Below are 19813 nucleotides of genomic sequence, written 5' to 3'. Positions count from 1 at the left end.
AGATCCAAAACAGAGATGGGTATTGTTCGATCTAAAACTAGAGCTTTTTCGGTTATAAGATTTTATCCTCAAAACCTCATTTAAAAAAAAAAGTTCTCATAAGTGCAAACATAGGGAAATATTAGAAGTTACGTTAGTATTAGACGTCCACGTATATTTTTAAAGGAAAAATGTGGCCAATTAACAGCTTGTGAACCACACAAGGACCCCACAGCATTTATTTATCCATTTCATATGGATCCTTCTCAATTAGTGGCAGTAAATAGAATTCAAATTAAATAAAAACAATAAGAGATACAAAAGTTAAAAATACAGGTAGCCGAGAAACAAACAAAATTAAGAAGCAAGTATTTAATACCGAACTCTCCAAAACATTATCACATTGCACTATTAAAATTTGGCGACTCTTCTCCACAAAATGTGGACTCCTACAGACTTCAGCAACAGGAATTGGAGGAAACAATGGTAATTGCCATAACAATTACCCCCTTCCCTCCAAACAATTTTCATCTACTTAGAAAGATTCCTAAGAAATCTGAGGCCCACCTGATCAAACTTCCCTCCATTTCTTTTGCCATCATTTATCTCTTGAAAAAAGAAAACCTTAAAAGGGCTTCTTCCCCCATTGATCTTGATGGATGAGAGAGAACCATTTCTCAATCCCATTATTATTGGGTTTCTATGACTTACCAGTTGTGTTGGTCAGCTCAAAGGTGACTGTCTTATCAGGGATGCCACACACATTTCTGACAGATACCTGGCATGTATAACTGGCATAGTCGTGGGGTCGTAGATTTTTCAGTTTCAGGACTTTCGTTTCTCCCTAGAGTGTTTGAAAAGAAACAGATGAGAGAAGTCAAGTGAACTATTTGTGACCACTAGCCTGTGAAGTGAACTGCAAATCTCACATATGGTTCCAGTGCTGCTAAATTCCTTTCAAGTAATTGTATCAAGTTTACTTGCCTCAGTTTACAGATACCATTTGGGGTAGGTGGGTGGGAAGAGAATGGAATAAAATGTAGCCTTGTGCAAGAGTAAGAAAGAGAGGGAGGGGTCTTTAGGCACCAATAGAGTCAGAATCTCCTTCTTTGGGTCTATCCTGTCTCATTTAATAGTAATAGCACTGAGACTTATATACTATCCTATAGTGCATTACAGCATTCTCTGGGTAGTTTACAGAGTCAGCATATTTGCCCCCAACAATCTGAGCCCTCATTTTGCCAACCTCAGAAAGATGGAAGACTGAGTGAACCTTGAGCCCTGTCAGGATTGAACTCCTGGCTATGGGCAGAGTGAGGCAATACTAAAGAGGGCTGCTAGAGGGCAGCCTCCTGACAGCTTATTTTTCTATCAGTGTAATCAGTTTGTAATTGGCCATGCCCCATTGTGAATATGTAAGCTGCCTTGAGGATGGAAGGCGGTTGCAGCAGTGGTCAGAAATGGCCACCACAAAGGAGAACTTGACCGGAAAAGAATTTGCAGGAGGAAGATAAGAAATGAAAGTTTTGGCTGACCGGGTTAAATTGTAAAAGCAATAACTAAGGTACCCTGGAATTTAAACTTACAAAAAATAATATCACTCCCAAAGAAGAGTCGGAAGCAGCGAAGGAAAGTGAAAAGGGAAAGGTTTGGCTTCTTTTTCCTTCTCTCTCCTTCCCTATACTGACAACTAAGAGACTTAAATAAGAAATTGGAAAAATCCGCTTTGACATCAATAGGCAATTAAGCTAAAAAAACAAAACAAAATGCCAAAGGGATAATAAAGATTTCTGGACATTAAAATTTTTCTTTTTCATAAGCAGGAAGGGAGAGAAAAAGAATAAGGGCAGGATCTGGAAGAGGGAGGAGACTGCCTGGAATTAAAAAGAATCTACAGTAAAACTTCAACAAGACTTCTAAAGGTACATTTTAACTGAAACTTTGCAACTAAATAGTAACCCCAGGAAGAGAAAGTGAAAAAAAGAGCAAAAAAGAAACAGCTTGCGTGTATTTGGATTATTTGGTGATCTTTGGATTCTTGATTATTATATTTGAATGACTAAAATCAATTGGGTGGTTGTTTAAAAATTTATACATTGGCACCACTTCTGGATGAATTGAAAATGGAACTTAAAAAGTACAAAGAAGATGCACAAGAAGGGAAGGGTTCTTTTGGCTTTGTTTTTCAATTCTTAGAAATGGAGATTTGGAACTATGAGAAACAACAAGAAATGACTGCAAAACCAGAAGACTGGGACAAAGAAGAAGCCATCTTTAATGAACAAGTAATTTTATGTGGGGAAGAAAAAGGAAAGGGGGAAAAGAGAATGGAGAATTTAAGACTTAAAAAACAAGCAAAGAAAAGAAAAATAATTCAAAAAATAAGTATAATACTGGAAAGCAACAGAGAAGGGGAATACAGAAGAGAGAAATAGAGGTAGAGAGACAAGGGGGTAAAAAGGGGAGAGAGAAGAAGAGAGGGAAGAAGGAAAGGAAAAGAAGTTACAAAGGACCGGAGCAAGATATAGAGAAACAGGACCTATTTAGAGATAATGGGTGAAAATCTAACTGAAAAAGGGATTCTGTAAAGGTACATAAGATTGTATTGTTATATTAGTAATAGAAATAACTTTAGAAAATTGGAAACAATGTATGATTAAAATGAGGGATAAAATAGTTGGTGTAATTTAGTGAAATGTTTGTGAATAAAATAAGTGAAATAAAATAAATGAGAAAATTGAATTAGGAAGGAACGGGAACATTTTAATTAGTTAATGTTTTATAAAATATAAGTGAAGGGGGGGGAATTAACTATGGAAAGCTTATAATTGTTCCCAAAGAAGTATGATATTTAATTGGAAAGTAATGTTAAAGATGTTAAGACTTTAATGAATACTAATATTAATGATAGAATTGAATTGGAATGGAATGTTGTTTTAATTATATACATTTATAATTTTTTCTTTTTTTTAAGAATACAGTGCATATTTTAAGAATGTACCAAGCAGAATCCAAATGGAAGTTATGTATTATATTGAATGTTACAACTTTAGGGAAAAGATATAAAGGTGTCATACTCCAATCAGTAACTACAGGAGAAATTTTGTTTAATGAGAAAAGATAATAGATAATTGAAACAGGACAGGCAAAAAATATAAATACATGATTTGAATTGAGATGAGATAATTAAAATAAAATTGAGAAAATTAAAAGAGGGGAGAAGCTATGCAGAAAATGTAAAATAGTAATAAGATATGGAATAGAATATAAAAATGAGCATGAACCTGAATTTGTGTCTGTACGAAGAAATGTAACCCGGGATTATGTTACTTTAAAAAAAGATGTTTTATTTGTATTTCTTTTTTCTCTTTGTGAAAACTCAAATAAAATTTACATACAAAAAAAGAAAGAGAACAAGAGAACATCAGTGGGTTGTTACCTACAATTCATAACTCAAACTACTCAAACACATTATTTATAAACTACAGCCAAACTGGACAATGATATTTCTCTTTCTTAGGCGCCAGGTGAGTATGTTAATTCCATACTTTGATACAGACAAATACTCAATTTGAATTCTCACAAGAAACAATGGTGCTTTCTATAGGAACCAGGCTCTGCAACAAACCCAGATATCTACTTTGCTCCCAAATCTACACCAACAGTACCATCACAAGCCCCAACAAATGCACACATCAGATTAAAGGCATCTTCACATACTCTTCCTCTAATGTGATATATGCCATCACCTGTCAGCAATGTCCCTCTGGATTCTATGGACAAACTTTACACAAAAAAAATAATGAACACAAGTTTGACATTGGAACTCAAAACAAGGACAAAGCAATAACAGCATTTCAACCTGCCAGAGCACACTCTCTGGCAGACCTCAAATGTCTATTTTGGAAAAATTGAACTTCCACAACACCCTTGAGCAAGAGATTGCAGACTTCATATATATATTACAAGTTTTCAGGCAATCTGAGAAGGTTTCGACTAACACAATGTCTCTTGAACACATCATAATTGTTAATTGATACTATCTGTCACACATTAATCTACATTTGCAGAGGCAACCTCTCTTGCCCTCCCTTTCTTCCCCCTCCCTTACACCAGTTGAAATCTTTATATTTTTTTAGCTACTCTATAACATTTGATGAAGTTTATGAAAACTTATACCTTTTAATAAAATGTGTTAGAAAAGCTGATACCAGACTGCTGATTTTTTCCCCATTATCCTTAGGGTTCCTAAAAACAATATTTTGTTGTAATACCTTCCTGGCTTGAGAAATCAAATTGATGGGCCAATAGCAATCATCATGTTTTCAATGAAAACTCTTGCATTTTTGTTCTGGTCCCGAACATTTTTGTCTTTTGATAGTGGTTATGTTTTCACATTGATGATAAAACCAAAACTGCACTGTTAATTCGTTTTAGAGAAATATGCATTCCAATTGGCTCCCTTTGAATTTTACCTTACAAATTCTTTTGCAAATTTTGATGTCTTCCTTGAAATCAAAAGAATAAAAAATACTTAACATCCATTGATATAATTTATGTGACAACTACTGTAAATCAAGAGACTGATGTTCTCAGGCTAGATTTGGGGATTATGCAAAGCATTATATAATTTATGTAAATGATGAACAGTTGCTTAGCTTCAGGGCTACCAAGGCCCATGCAAAGGGTTTATTAAATTTCAGGAAGGGCAGAAGAAAGAGGTATGGATCTGAACCATCATGTATATAAAAGGTACTTACAGCCTCATATTGCCATTGGGCATTCAACTGTTCTGTTGGGTTTCATTCTTACTTGCAATAAAGATTATTATTTAGCTAAAGTGTTTCTGAGTGACTTTTGCCAAATCCAAGCCTAGGAAATTAATTCAGCTGTATAAAGGTCTATGATTTACTGTTAGGTCCTGGTCAGGAGAGTCTGACATTTTCTTTCTCTTTTTTTTCTCCGAATTGTATCTTCTGTTTTGCCTTGAGCTTTTGTGAAATCCCTTTTGATTTGTAACATAATTCACTAACACAGTCTATTTTCTGCCTTCACTCTTCCAATTTTGCCAGAATACCCTTATATTAAACCAGTGCAGCCCTCCCTTAGTAATCTGAATGTTACCATCTTATACTCCTTTCCCTTTTGATTTCCAAATTATTAAAACATGCCTCTTCCTGAAAAAAATGTGAACTGAAATGAAGTACAGTTTTTCTTTCTTCTCCCCCTTTTTTTGCCGATTGATAAAACATTACTTTTTGAAGCCATAATTCCTGGTACAAGGGTGAAGTAGAACTTGATTCTCTCATTCATCTACTATACCAATCTCATTCATCTCAGATGAAGCTATTTGTGGACAGATGGGTTGCAGAAAGCTGCAAGGCCAGGAAAAAAAAAACCAGCTAAACTGACTTGTTTTTTTTTTTTAAAAAAAACCAAAACCAAAACCAAAAAAAAATAAGAAGAGGCCCCCAAATTAATCTTAGAGCAAATATATAGCAGAATTTGATGGTTTAAGGTAGAATTTTTCATGGAGAACTTGGTGTCTATATTTTTTTTAATTCTCAACAGTAAATATGTTTATCTGACCTTCTTGTGTCTAAGAATATGGAGGAAGAGATTTTCAGGGAAGAAATGACAGACTGAATATAGCTCCATGAAAAGCAGAACCAATGACTGTGGTGGAATGAAGAGCCAGTCACTAGATCAACTCTTCAATCACTCCTCTCTGTAAAAAGAAGAGCATTTGAGATTGCCTAAAAGTTTCACAGACAGTGAATCTTACACAGAGATTGCAAGTTAGAAATCTCTGGTAGGTTCCCCTGATGAAAGAATAGCCATCTTGATCAAAGTGGGGACAGCACCTTTGAAAAGACACTTTTGGCATGTTTCGTTTTCTAATCACTTTTGAGAACTGCTTGTTAACTACACTAACAGTATAGAAGAACATGTTCAATAGTTTCTAACTGTCTTGAGTCACAAGGGGATACTCATATTGGATTTACAAAAGTGATTTGTTAAAGAAGTATTTTGTGAAAAGGGACAATGAACAAAATAAAAAGAAATAAAGTTTAGGCCATTATTTGAACGAATTAAGGATCAAAATGGTTAGAGGTAAATGGAAAGAATATAAAGTTGGTTTATTTGATCAAGGTTAAAATAGATATATTGTTATCTCTGATAACCCTCAGTGGGCTTTTGCTGCTATTAGGTTTGAAATGATGAGACGTTAAGGGATTGCTTAAAGATAAGAGACTTAATATGGAAAGAAGACTTCATTTGTTATATATTAAAATAATATGATAAGTTACTAAAATTATTTATACTTGTGATAAAAGGGGAAGTCATTCTTTTATATATTCCTTTTTTTATATTCTTATTTTTATTTCTTATCTATTTTTCTGCACTTTTTATTTTTATTTTTAATTTAATTATATTTTTAATTGTAAGTTTTTAAATAACATTACTATAAAAAGGAATGCAAATGAAGAATTTAATTGCCATACCTGATATTAAACTTAACCCAAAGTTAGGTTTGGCAATTAGATATCTTGTTATTTTTATTCATTGGCTTGCTAATCAAATCTCAGATAATATTTGCTTTTATGGAAGGGAAAATGTAGCTTTGGAGCAAGATAAACACCAACAAGATCACAATACCACGGTGAAAACCTGCCTCCGGAAGTCCAACACTGCAGGTTTTTAAGAAGAGATTGGACAACCATTTGTCTGAAATGGTAGAGGGTTTCCTGTCTGGGAAGGGGGATGGACTACAAGACCTTCAAAGTTGCTTCCCAATCTGTTATTCTGTTATTCTGATTGTTATTCTGTTCTGATAATAATATTTAGAACTTCCCTGTCAAATACCGATTTATGTATGGTTTACATACATCTAATTTATTGATCAATAAACATGGGGTAAATGTGTAACCACCACCAGGTCTGTACAAAGCTTAAACTATTAAGTTTACAATTTATTTGTTAATATAATCAACTGCCCCTAAGCTTCTTCTAAAGACTAATGTAGCTAAGCCACAATTCTGAGAAAACAGAAAGCACACAGATGAGTGAAACATCATGCATCCAAATGAACTGTTCTCTCTCTTTTTAGCAATATCATAATATGCCAAAGACAAGAAGCTGTTATTTCAGATCTTCCTCCTCTCTCAACTGCCCAGTTTTGGCTTGTCAAAGGAATGTAATAGGTGTTAGCCTATCCCTGGCCTATAAAATGGTTACAATTGCAGGCTAGAAAATAACAACAACACATCCACTCCAACTCATTCTGCAACTAGCATCAGGCAAACTATTCGTGGAGCTGCAATTTTTGGTAGCATGTCAGTTATTAAGCTTTTTCCAATTATAAAATAACTTTCCATTTTAAGAGGTAGTGTGATATAACAGTTAGACTGCTGGACTGGGAAGGGGCAGATTTAAGATCTAGTCTCTGTGAGTAGTTTGGGACAATCAGGATCCCTCAGTTGAACTGTCTCATGGGATTGTTCTGAGGATAAAAGTGAAAGAAGCATATTATAAATGCTGTCTAGAGGAATGATAGGATGGGCATCTAATAAATAAGAATTTTTTTTTTCCTTTCAGCAACTAATCAATGAAATCCTTAAGGACAACAAAATAATTCAAGTGGGAAGCAGATGCAAGGCAGGAAAGCAAGGGCAAGGTAGAAAATTATGCCAACTATAATGTTACAACTGAAAGAAGACAAAGGGACTGAGATTTCCAGAGTCATGTAAAGCAATAGCTCCCAGAATGAGTAGGATCCATGCAATGGGAATGGAACAACTTGCCACAGCCAACTTGCTGTGCTCAACATGCCATGGCCAACTCACTGAGGCCAACTTGCTGGAGCCAACTCACCACAGCCAACTTGCCATGGGACAACTCGCTGCAGGACAATTTAACAAATCTATTTAATTATTTAAAATAAATAAAAAATATTTTAATTTTTGCCATTTACATTTCATTCTATCCCTCCTTTTGTATCCTTTCTTTAATGATTGTATTCCACAATTTCTTTGATTTTAGTGCAACTCTTTTCCCACTGCAAATTGTTCTGTGGTGAGATGGCCATGGTGAGTTGTCCTGCAGCAAATTGGCCATGGCAAGTTGGCCACGGTGAATTGTCATAGACCCCCATGCAACAGGGCCATCACTATGGAGAACCTTTAAATATGTATTTTTAGTCCAGTGCCAATGATTACAACCAAGGAAACATATCACATATTTCCTCTACATCAATGACTATTTTTATTCAAGATGCTCACCAAAACAATCATTAACAGCTCTGGCATCTCAAAATATGAGTATTTTGCTTTATAGTTAATCCTGCCAAGAATCGCAGTTCCTTCTCTGACCATTAGTAGAAACCAATGAAATAGACAGAAAAGTTAAACAACTTTTGTTATTGAGAAGGGAACAACAGAATGCAATTTATGGAGCAAATTTCTTACTAATTGTAGAGTTTTCCTCCAGAGCAGCTAGACATGTCTATAGTATACATATAGACTTTGACTTATGACCACAATTGGGACCAGAATTTCCCTTGCTAAGCAAGATGGTGGTTAAATGAGTTGTGCCCAATGACTTTTTGCTATGGTTGTAAACCAAATCACTGTGGTTGTTAAGAGAATCATGTGGTCATTAATCTGGCTTCATAAGTCACTTTTTTCAGAGCTGTTGCAACTTTGAATGTTCACTAAATGATGGTTATAAGTTGAGGTCGACTTTTATTTACATCTATTACTATAAATCAATCAAACCTTCAGATTTCATTAAACAAAAGTGCAAATGAACAGGAAAATTGCTATGTCCATTCCTTTTCACCTAAAAACTGGGGCAGGAATTCATATATCTCAGTGTCATACCCCCGTTGGAGACGGATTCCAAGGGAGAAGAGGAACAGCCAACAGGGAGTGGAAGTGTGGATCCAGAGGTTGTGGAGGAGGCTACGGAAGAGCAGTCAGAGGAGGACCCAGGCCCATCTCCTCTCTATTCTAGGGCACACAGGGAGGAGAGGATAAGGGAGAGACATGAATGGCATGGTCTACAGGGGAGGAAAGGGCCTTGATCCTCTTCATAGGCTGCAGCTGTGAGAACTGGTTAAAAGGATGGACATGTGTATGGGCCAGTGCTGGAAACAAACTATGGAAATATCTCTAGTCTGTCATTCCTCACTGAGTTCTGGCCTTCCCAGTGTGTGTTCTGATATCTGTGGATGTCTTCAAGCCCTTATCTTGCCTGGTTCTCTTAATTGCTTCAGTGTGGTTTGTGTTGTTTTTACTCTTTATAATTTATAGGCATTTTTAGTTTAAATGGCATTTCTTCCTTTTCGTAACTGCTTGTGGGGGAGTTTTTTGTCTTCAGTCAAGGATATTTGGACCTTTGAAGCAAAGTGAAGGAATAAAAGGGGCTTCACCTGTTTTCGTGACTGTGTTTATTTTGTATCCCACCCTGGGTCATCACACTCAAGCTTTACTTTACTTTCATCTAAGAAACATCTTCCTTCCTCAAGGCATGACACATAACTTCCCTTTTTGAATATTGTTCTGGAAATACAAAAATCTTGGATCTCCTCTCTTCAATCCCAATAACTCAGGACACTGGGTTTCATCTCATAGCACAATTCACTGCATGCAGAAGGGTAGCTTTGGTTATGACCTCAGTGAGAGATCGCATAGGGCAGGGGTGTCAAATTGACAGCCCACGGGCTGGATGTGTCACATGCAGTGGTGCAGGCCACATTCACCCCAGCTCCACAAAAGGGAAAATATCACAAAATTTCACATGACGGCAATGTGACATGGTGAGTTTGACACAAGTGGCCTAGGGCAAGTTGCAAAAATCAGATGCAGACAGAAACCAAACAGAGCTGAGCCAGATGTGCAGAATGCAATGAATTCTGCATCGTCTTCCCTTCCCTTCCTTTCACAAGGACAGCAAAATTAAGGATGAGTCTGCATATGAAGTAGAGCTGGAGGGTGGGTTCCCGATTTTCCGGATTGCTTTGAGGAATACAGCAGTAATGATGTTACCTAGTTAAGGGTAATGAAACGTCTGCAAAAAAAAAAAAAAAAGGAAGCCCAGAAAGCACCAAGGACCCCTCCTTTCAACCCTGAGCTACAAATATTCTCCTTTAGTGGTGATGTACTCTCAATTTCCTAAAACTTCAAAGAAGAAAAATGTTAGCATGTGATTTGAGAAAGTCAGCACATGGACAGTTTGTAGAATTTATGAAGGAGAAAAATAAAGAAAACACACATTCATTGCCAGAGATTGTTTCTGAATAGTAGTCCATCACTAGGTATTTGAACAATCTCAAGAAAAGTCAGTCATCCATTTCAAAAAAAACTGAGGCAGAGCATTAATGAAACATAGGCAATACACCAGGCGATAGGAGAAGGCAGGATCCAGCTTACTCTATAAGATTTCATGGATTAATCATATAGTTTGAACAGCTATATATGGTTGCAAAAGAATTTTTCCTTAATACTCAACAAGCTCTTATCACAAGAAGTCTCTTAATATATATATTTTAGGTACAAACTTTCATCCCTTAATGCACATAACAGAGGTGGTATTCAGCAGGTTCTGACCAGTTCGGGAGAACCGGAAGCAGAAATTTTGAGTAGTTCGGAGAACTGGCAAATACCACCTCTGACTGTCCCTGCCCCATCTATTCTATGCCTCCCGAGTCCCAGCTGATCGTCTGGGTCTTCTTTTGTTGCCCTGCACAGGAGAACGGAACTGGAAAGCAGGTTAGTGGGGTGGGGAGGGAATGGGATTTTGCAGTAACCTTCCCCCGGGAGTTGGGAGGGAATGGGGATTTTGCAGTATCTTTCCCCTGCCACACCCACCAAACCATGCCACTTCCACCAAGCCATGCCCATAGAACTGGTAGTAAAAAAATTTGAATCCCACCACTGGAACATAAATAATATAAAGTAACAAAACAAACTTTTATAGATAGCTGGACAGACAGAAAGATAGATAAGGGAGTCTTTGAAATGGATTTTTATCAGTTTGTCAGCAGAGCTGCATCTAGAATGCTGGGCTGTGAATTTTTAACTTGTACACAGGGTTTGCCAAATTTGCCCATTTTCTTTCATTCCTTCCAATCTCTCCCATTTATCACATCTGATATCTTTGCTGAGTTAATACCTTTCTTGACCTCATTGCTCCTTCTCTTTAATTGTAGTAATTGTTGTTTAATTGTTGTAGTTCTTCCTCCAATCCTAGCACCTCTTAATTCATTTTTAGGCCTTAGTTCTGTTACAGGCTCACACCAAGCATTATTTGCATACATAGAATAGAATAGAATTCTTTATTGGCCAAGTGTGATCGGACACACAAGGAATTTGTCTTGGTGCAAATGCTCTCAGTATACATAAAAAAAGATACATTCATCAAGAGTCAAGCATCATCAGGCACAACACTTAATAATAGTCATAGGTGTTGAGGTAATTCCCCGTTAGGAGAATAAGTGCACACAGGGAGACGTAGTGAGAGTGGGGAAGAATAACACTCAACCAGCACACAGATACAGTGTATAGTAAAATGTAGGTTTTTACTTCCAGTAAACGGTTAAGCAAAGTTCAACAAACAGTCCAAGTCATATACGGTTAAAGCACTCAGTTTTCAGTCCAGGGATAATCCAAAATATCAAAGTCCAGTATCAAAAACAGTTCAGTAATAGACTCACATTAATCCAAGACTAACAATGATCAGCAACAGTCAATAGGGAAATGCAGGAATGGCAACACTTTCCAGAACAGGACTAAACAACTCAGGTTTCTGGCTCCATCTTATGGCTGTTTGAGGAACCACAACCAATTACAATTTTAGCATTCCCTTAAAGAGACAGTATTAAAATGTCTATCCTGGTTTATATATTTTCCAACCCAACTGTTAGGTGACTTCCATTCCTAACATTCTCCCCTTTGGGTAGGACAATATATACAACCTTTCATTCTAAGTCCATAATCCTCACAGCAAGCCTTATGCTTTACAGAGCCTTGGGCTTTTGTAAAATGATCTGCGATGTTATTTTCTGACATACAGTATTCCAGCTTAATCATCTTACTTTGCACACATTGTCTCACAATTAAATATCTTAAATCTGTGTGTTTTGATCTTGTCTTAGCAGCAAGATTGGAAGCCATCTGTATTGCTGATTAGTTGTCTTTATAAACAACAATAGAATCTGTTTCATCAATTCCCATATCAATTAATAGTTGCTTATGACAAACTAAATCTGTGCATAATAAAGACAAACATGAGAAGTCAGCCTCCATTGTTGATAAACTTAAATGTTTCTGTCAAATAGACCTCCATCCAATCAACACCTTTCCTAATAATACTGCAGTACCTGACGTAGATTTACGTTTATTTACATCTGTAGCAAAACTTGCATCGGCATATGCAGTTAGACTTAGTTCATCCTTAGGCTCCAAATACAATGCATAATGCATTGTTTGTTTCAGATATCTTAACACACACTTAGCAGCTTGCCAGTGCCTTTCAGTTGACTCAGGGTTAAATCTCGCTAATTGGTTAACACTGTATGTTATATCTGGCCTTGACCAATTACTGAGATAAGATAAACTATCAATCAAGGACTGATAAATTTTCTTATCAAAAACAGGACTTTGAACATTACTATGGCTGAACTCCTGGCTCATTGGTGTTTTAGCCAGTTTACAAAGTTCCATTTTAAAATTATTTAGTAACTGGTTGATTTTATCTGCCTGTGAGATTTTGTATCCTCCCCTAGTTTTATCTATCTTTAAACCAAGATATTGTTTAATTTCCCCTAACTGTTTTATTTTAAATTCTTCTCTAATAGTGAAATAATCTCAGAAGTTTCTTGTTCAGTTTTGGTGATTAATTCTATGTCATCAGTAAACAATAGCAACAATGACACTATACCATCACTTTCCTTTTTAAACAAACATGGATCAGCCATGCCAGCTACAAACCTATCTTAGTTAATTCCTTAACTGTACACTGGTTCCACTCATATCCTGATTGCTTCAAGCCATAAAGACTCTTTTTTAATCTCCAGCAATCAGTTGTATTATCATTTCTGATACCTAAAGGTTTCTTTAAATAAATAGTGTTTTGCAACAGTGCATGCAGATATGCTATCTCTACATCTAAATGATTTATAATGTATTTCTCCTGAGCTGCCCACACTAATGCTGCCCTTAATGTAGTAGCCTTCAGACTAGGTACAAACACCTCATCATAGTCATTTGATGTCTGATTGAACCCTTGTGCTATTAACCTGGCTTTATGGGTAACAGTCCCATCTACACCTGTCTTTAGCTTATAAATCCATTTACACCCTATGGTATGCTTACCTGGTGGTAACCTAACATTTTCATATAACTCCAACCTTTGTAAGGATTTCAGTTCCTTATCCATTGCTTCCTGCCAAGCAGCCTGATCCTTAGCAGGATACAGTTTTAGTTCATTATAGTTACCAGGAACTGTGTTCACTTGGAATACAACACTAGCCTGATATCTATCAGGTGGTCGTGTTACTCGGGTTGAACGTCTTGGTAATACAGGGCTTACTGGTGGGCTCACCTGTTCCACCTGCTCCTGTTCTTCTACTTCTTCCTGTGCCTGTTCTTCTACTTCCTCCTGTTCTTCCTCTTTAATGGCTATTCGTGGTTTACTTATTTCATCTTTAGGGACTATTCGGGTATCAATAATAATATCATTGCTGGATTCTGTTCCAGTTTATCCCACCCAACGTGTTCAAGAAATTTTGCACTGGCACTACAATAAACATGAGCTGTGCCTGGATCCCAGAATCTAAATGATCTATGGTTGGCCTCATAACCTACGAAAAATAATTTCCCAGCTCTATGTTGCCCTTTCAGTCTTACTTGTGAAGGAATATGTACCCATGCTGGAGCTCCAAATGTATGTATATAACTTAAATTTGTTTTTCTGACATGCCAATGAGTGAATGGCAATTCACCAGTTGTTGTATTCACCACATTGTTTAACACATGATTACTACACATTATGGCCTGACCCCATAGTGTTTCAGGCAAACCTGAATCAGATAACATAGAGCGAGCCATGGCTTGTAATGTTTGCCCTCTTCATTCTACAAACGAATTATGTTGTGGTCTTTAAGGTGCAGAATGTTTATGCTCAAAACCAGCCAATGTCAGCATTGTTTGGAATCTATTGTTAACAAACTCAGTCCCATTATCAGTCACTAAAGTAATTACTTTACTCCTCATTTTTCTCTCTGCAAACCTTAGCCAATTAAAGAAAAGTTGGAATGTTTCTGTTTTGTTTTTCATGAGATAGCAGAAACCGCATCGTGAGTAATGGTCCATTATACTCAAAACATAGCAGGCACCTCCCAAACTGGGTTTTTTTGGACCAATTATGTCAGCAAAAACAACCTCTAAAGGTTTTTTGGTCTTAAACCCATTCAGTCTGTTTGCTGGAGTAACCTTGCTTTTCTCCTGACTATAGGCATTACAGTTTAAATACTTGCTACAGGGGTTTAATTTTACTCCCACTGACAAGTCAACAGTTTGTTTGAACATTTTGAAATTAATGTGCCCCAGATGTCTATGCAGTAAATGTATACATTTGTCATGTGGCTTAACATTGTTATAAACCGAGTTAGCCATCTGCAACTGGTCATCATGTATCACAGATAAATCATTCTCTAAATTAGCAGTAACACTTTTACTCACTTTCTCTATTATACAGTTATTTCCCCTAAAGGTTACTACATAACCAACATTAACTAAAGCCCTTACTGATAACAAATTAAATTTCAGTTTAGGTATATATAACATAGTTAAATACTCCATTATACAAGAACAATATGCAGTACCTTCACCAGATGCTTTCATCTTCCATCCATTTGCCAATGATACATGTTGCTTACTCATGGACATCTTTACAAACCTCTCTCTATTTTTAGTAATGCACTGCAATGCTCCACTATCAATAACCCAAAAATCATGGTTTACAATTGAATTGCTAGACATAGCTAAACTAACATTCTTTTTAGCCTTCTGGTGATTACCAGTATTCTGTTGTTTTCCCTTCTTACAAAATTTAGCTATATGTCCCTTAGCCCCACAAGAAAAGCATTTCCTAACAGTATAGGTAGTTGAAGACATATCCTCCTCTTGTGGTTGTTCCTTTCTCAATTGGTCCCTATCCAGCCATCTTCTTGCCTCTTCTAACAATCTTCCAGTTATGTCAGTCAATGTCAGTTTATCTCTGGGCAGGACTTCCAGTGAAGATATGTAATCATCACAACTTTCATCCAATGAGGAAAGAATGATATAAACTTGATGCCGCTCTGAAAAAAACAGTTCTTTTCATGAAGTTCAAATGAGCTAACATATCTCCACCTTTCAGAAGACATGCTCTAAACAGTTTACATGTAAGATGTATGTGTGCACCTACACTGTCACGAATATCAATTCTCTTCAAATTCTCCCAACACCTAGCAGCAGACTCTGCTCCACAAATATGGACTAGCTGCTGGTCACTCAGTGTTAGTCCAATTATACAAAGAGCTTGTTCATTGTTCCATTTAAAGTCAGCAAGCTTCTTGGAATTGTCCTCATCATCTGGATCCCAAGCATTTACATCCAATGGATCTTGAACTGCATTTCATAACCCTTCTCTACGCAGAAGTAGACTGCACTTCATAGAACAGGAAACATAGTTGGTTCCATCCAACTGGGTTATCAGTGATAGACTTGTTGAAGGGTCTTGTGCCATCTTTACCAGGACAGTAAACCACAATTAAACAGTAAACTGTATACGGTACTGTGTATTCACACCAACCCTCAGTTATCTGAGCCTGGTATGGATTGGGCCCATAACTAGTGCTGAGGTAATTCCCCGTTAGGAGAATGAGTGCACGAAGGGAGACGTAGTGAGAGTGGTGAAGAAGAACACACAACCAGCACACAGATACACAGTATAGTAAAATGTAGGTTTTTACTTCCAGTAAATGGTTAAGCAAAGTTCAACAAACAGTCCAAGTCATACACGGTTAAAGAACTCAGTTTTCAGTCCAGGGATAATCCAAAATATCAAAGTCCAGTATCAAAAACAGTTCAGTAATAGACTCACATCAATCCAAGACTAACAATGATCAGCAACAGTCAGTAGGGAAATGCAGGAATGGCAACACTCTCCAGAACAGGACTAAACAACTCAGGTTTCTGGCTCCATCTTATGGCCATTTGAAGAACCACAACCAATTACAATTTTAGCATTCCCTTAAAGAGACAGCATTAAAATGTCTATCCTGGTTTATATATTTTCTAATCCAACTGTTAGGTGACTTACATTCCTAACAATAGGGTACAATAAACAATCAAATCATACTAGGAAACAGTCCATATAAATCATAAAGATACAAGCGACAAAGTTACAGTCATACAGTCACAAGTGGGAGGGGATGGGCAATAAGGAGTGATGAGAAGATTAATAGTAATAGTAATGCAGACTTTATAAATAGTTGTATGGTGTTGAGGGAATTATTTGTTTAGCAGAGTGATGGCATTCAGGAAAAAAACTGTCCTTGTGTCTAGTTGTTCTGATGTGCAGTGCTCTATAGCATCGTTTTGAGGGTAAGAGTTGAAACAGTTTATGTTCAGGATGTGAGGGGAACAGTTTATGACCAGGATCTGTAAATATTTTCACAGTCCTCTTTTTGACTTGTACAGTATACAGGTCCTTGATGGAAGGCAGGTTGGTTCAATGTAAACAAACGCTGAAGTAATCTATCCACACAGCATCACATAAATAGTTATGTTATCTGAAGTACTGCACTATAGGGATCTTAGCTTGATATCATTGTAAATCAATCAAAGAAAAAGCAGCCGCTGCTGTATTGCTGTCAGCCGCCGTCCAACTTGAATCAGATTTGGGACTGCCACAAGGGAGGATGGGTAACCGTGGGAATGAAAATAAAGTGAGAAGGGAGGATAGCCACAACAGCATTCTTTCTCCAAAGCTCAAGGACAAATCTCTGGACTATGAAGGGGAATGGCTGGACTTGGTGGGAGTTCAGAATGGAGGTGGATTGGAGAGTGTGACTTGAAGGTCATCAGAAAAGTGGGCTGGGTATGAGTTTAGTATAGCAGGGGGAAATGCGGGAATTCAGATTCAGGTTTTCCCAGATGTAGAGAATACTCTTCTCTAATAAATTCTTACTTGGATGGACTTTGTCTCTGAGTGCTGAATTGGGGTGGAGAGTTTGGTTGGAACACTAACAATTGCATTAAAACAATTCTTTATTGGGGTTCACCAGAAATCAGAAACCTGTATAAGAATCTATGGTGCATTCATAGTGGAAATTTTACATGTAAAGCTGCAGAAAGTGGAAAAACAGAATAATTAAAATGATCAAGGTTGCAGAAATAACCCTCTATGAAAAAACAAACTTTGCATTAGTTTTTTAAACTGAAAAAAGGTAGCGATATGATGAAGTAGATAAAATTGGGCATGATATAAAGGAAATTAATAAACACTAGTTTACCCCCTCTCATATTACAACTTGGCATCATCCAATAAAGCTGGGTGATAGGAGATTCAAGATAAAAGATTGTATCTCTTCACATTATGTGCAGTTAAAGTATTGAACCTGGAAGTTTTTAAAACAGGATTAGAAAAGATCATGGAGATAAGACTCAGTGACTACTATTCTTGAAACCTGTAGATTTCCACAAGAAAATCCAAGTTCCCCTGAACGTTCAAAAAGTATGTGGAGAGAGAAGATTTTTCTCACCTCTGTGTACAATGGTTCATAGATATCCACTCCATTATCTTGACTATGGGAAAGAGTTTCGGAACCCCTTCTCCAGATGAAGCGAGCAGGTGGATTGGAGCTGACTGTGCATCGAAGGAAGACTGTCTTCTCATGATAAAAACTCCCACGGACATCACTGATAGTTTGATGGACAGTAAGGACGGGCTTATCCAAATCTGCAAAGAAAAGAAGGAAGGAGGGAATCCACAGACATTGCTGATGAGATTTAGGCCATAATATAGAAAGTCTTGGGTCACCCAATGTTCCAGATACATAGGAAAAGAAGGTAGCTTGGAAGATGTCATTCCACCCACCAGGCAAACTAATAATTCTCAAAGTGATACCTCCCTAAAACTGAAGAAGCTTCTTGGATGAGAAGTGAAACATCTTCAAAGAAAAACCAGAAAGTCCAGTTGCCTCTTGAAAAAGCACCTCTGGGTCCCTAAAGTAAGGCTAGCTATCTGCATAGCAACTGAGCTTTTCTAAAACAGCTAAATGAGGAATAGGATAAATTGCATTTGCCAGATTGATCAGTAAATACTACAAGGACTGCTGTCTGTAAAATATCTGGCCCTAGAAGACTGAAAAGCTCATTTTGTCCTGGGGCTAGTGAACATGTCACAGAAGTCCTTTGAATAAATTGTGCATTCTGTTGTCTTTTAGCAAGCCAGATGGTGAAAGAAAACAGGAGACAGGCTATTTTTAACTTGGTATATTGATATTTTAAGCACTGTGTCCGGCTTTGTGCCAGTTGATAAAATTCAAGTGCTTTGTATTTTGTCTGTCATTGTGGAGTGAAGATCTTTAATAATGCTGGTGAAAACTTGATGCCAGATCTGGTTGTTTCTGCCTAACCTGCCAAATGCATCTGTTCATCACTTTTATTCTACTAATGATACTTTGTAGTTTCTTTGAACTGCAACTTTTCTAAATTTGAATGAAGTTCTTGCTCCATCAACTGAGGTACCACTAGTGGAAAGATATGCTTTAATCTTGCATTTTACATGATCTCTCAACTAGAAAGACATTTTAAATCTCATTTTCTAGCTAACCCACTTTGTCCTTTTTAATATAAATTCAACATTTTAATTAGATTTCTGTATATGGTTTGTAATCATTTGTTTCTACATTAAAACCAATGGTTTCAGTTAGTGTCATGTTCATGCCAGAATTGGAGTTGATCTATATTTAGTACAAAATCAAGAACTTTAAGAGTTATTCTTGAATCACATTATTGAATGTTCCTCCATTCAAGTCTTCATGCAAACAGAAATTAATCACAATGAAAAGCAATTTAAGCAGGACCTGCTCAAAACCCCACAAGGGCAATATCTTTATTTGCTCAACCAATATTTTATCATCTCTGCAAGTTTTCATGTTTCTTAAAAATCTTTTTCAGCCTCAAGGAATGCAATTTGGATGTTGTCCAATACAGCAGGGTGCAAAATGTTTCTGAATTATAGCAAGGGTTTTTGTAAAGATATAGCTCTTTGAAGATGTTGGCTCTTATTTCATGTAAGAGGCCAAATAATATATATTAGCCCCAAATCTTATGTTCATTTTTCTGCTTTTTAACAATTTCACTTCATTAAAACTTTTAAGAAACTTGAAAGCTTGCAGTTAATACTAAATTTTGGTTAGTAAGATAAAGGTATTGCCTCTATAGGCTGTTTTATTTCGATTTTTTTTCCTGGCTGACACATCTATCATTATGGAAAGGGTATAACTCAGTAGTTGGCCATATTCTTTAAATTCAGAAGGGCCAAATTAAGTCCTTACCATCTCCAGATAATACTGAAACTACATTCTTATTAAAAAAAAACCTTAAAGATACACTCCCAGTAAATGATATTGTTTAGTGAACCAATGACCCAATCTGATAAAAAGCAGCTTCCTTGGTCCCAAATACTATTTTTACACAGGACAAAATTCATTATTATAAGCCTCTGCTCATTGTGTGAACCAAAATCCTGCAGGTAAGATTCAATAGGTAATTCTGTT

At 36.7% G+C, this 19813-nt stretch overlaps 1 protein-coding gene across 2 annotated transcripts in view; it reads right to left on the bottom strand.

The window, feature by feature from the left end:
• Nucleotides 1-19813, bottom strand: part of MDGA1 (MAM domain containing glycosylphosphatidylinositol anchor 1) — a 329389-nt gene that overhangs the window by 179329 nt on the left and 130247 nt on the right. For both annotated transcript variants that reach the window (XM_026695587.2, XM_087935247.1), the window contains exons 4-5: nt 17792-17988; nt 691-823 (exon numbers count right to left, since the gene is read on the bottom strand). In XM_026695587.2, coding sequence (XP_026551372.1) covers nt 691-823; nt 17792-17988 — 330 coding nt within the window. The remainder of the gene's footprint in view (nt 1-690; nt 824-17791; nt 17989-19813) is intronic.

This window comes from Pseudonaja textilis, chromosome 1 (assembly GCF_049901715.1).
Source record: "Pseudonaja textilis isolate UNSWEBS1 chromosome 1, rPseTex1.2, whole genome shotgun sequence".
NCBI classification, from domain to species: Eukaryota; Metazoa; Chordata; class Lepidosauria; order Squamata; family Elapidae; genus Pseudonaja; species Pseudonaja textilis.
This window is presented reverse-complemented; position numbering and strand designations above follow the sequence as displayed.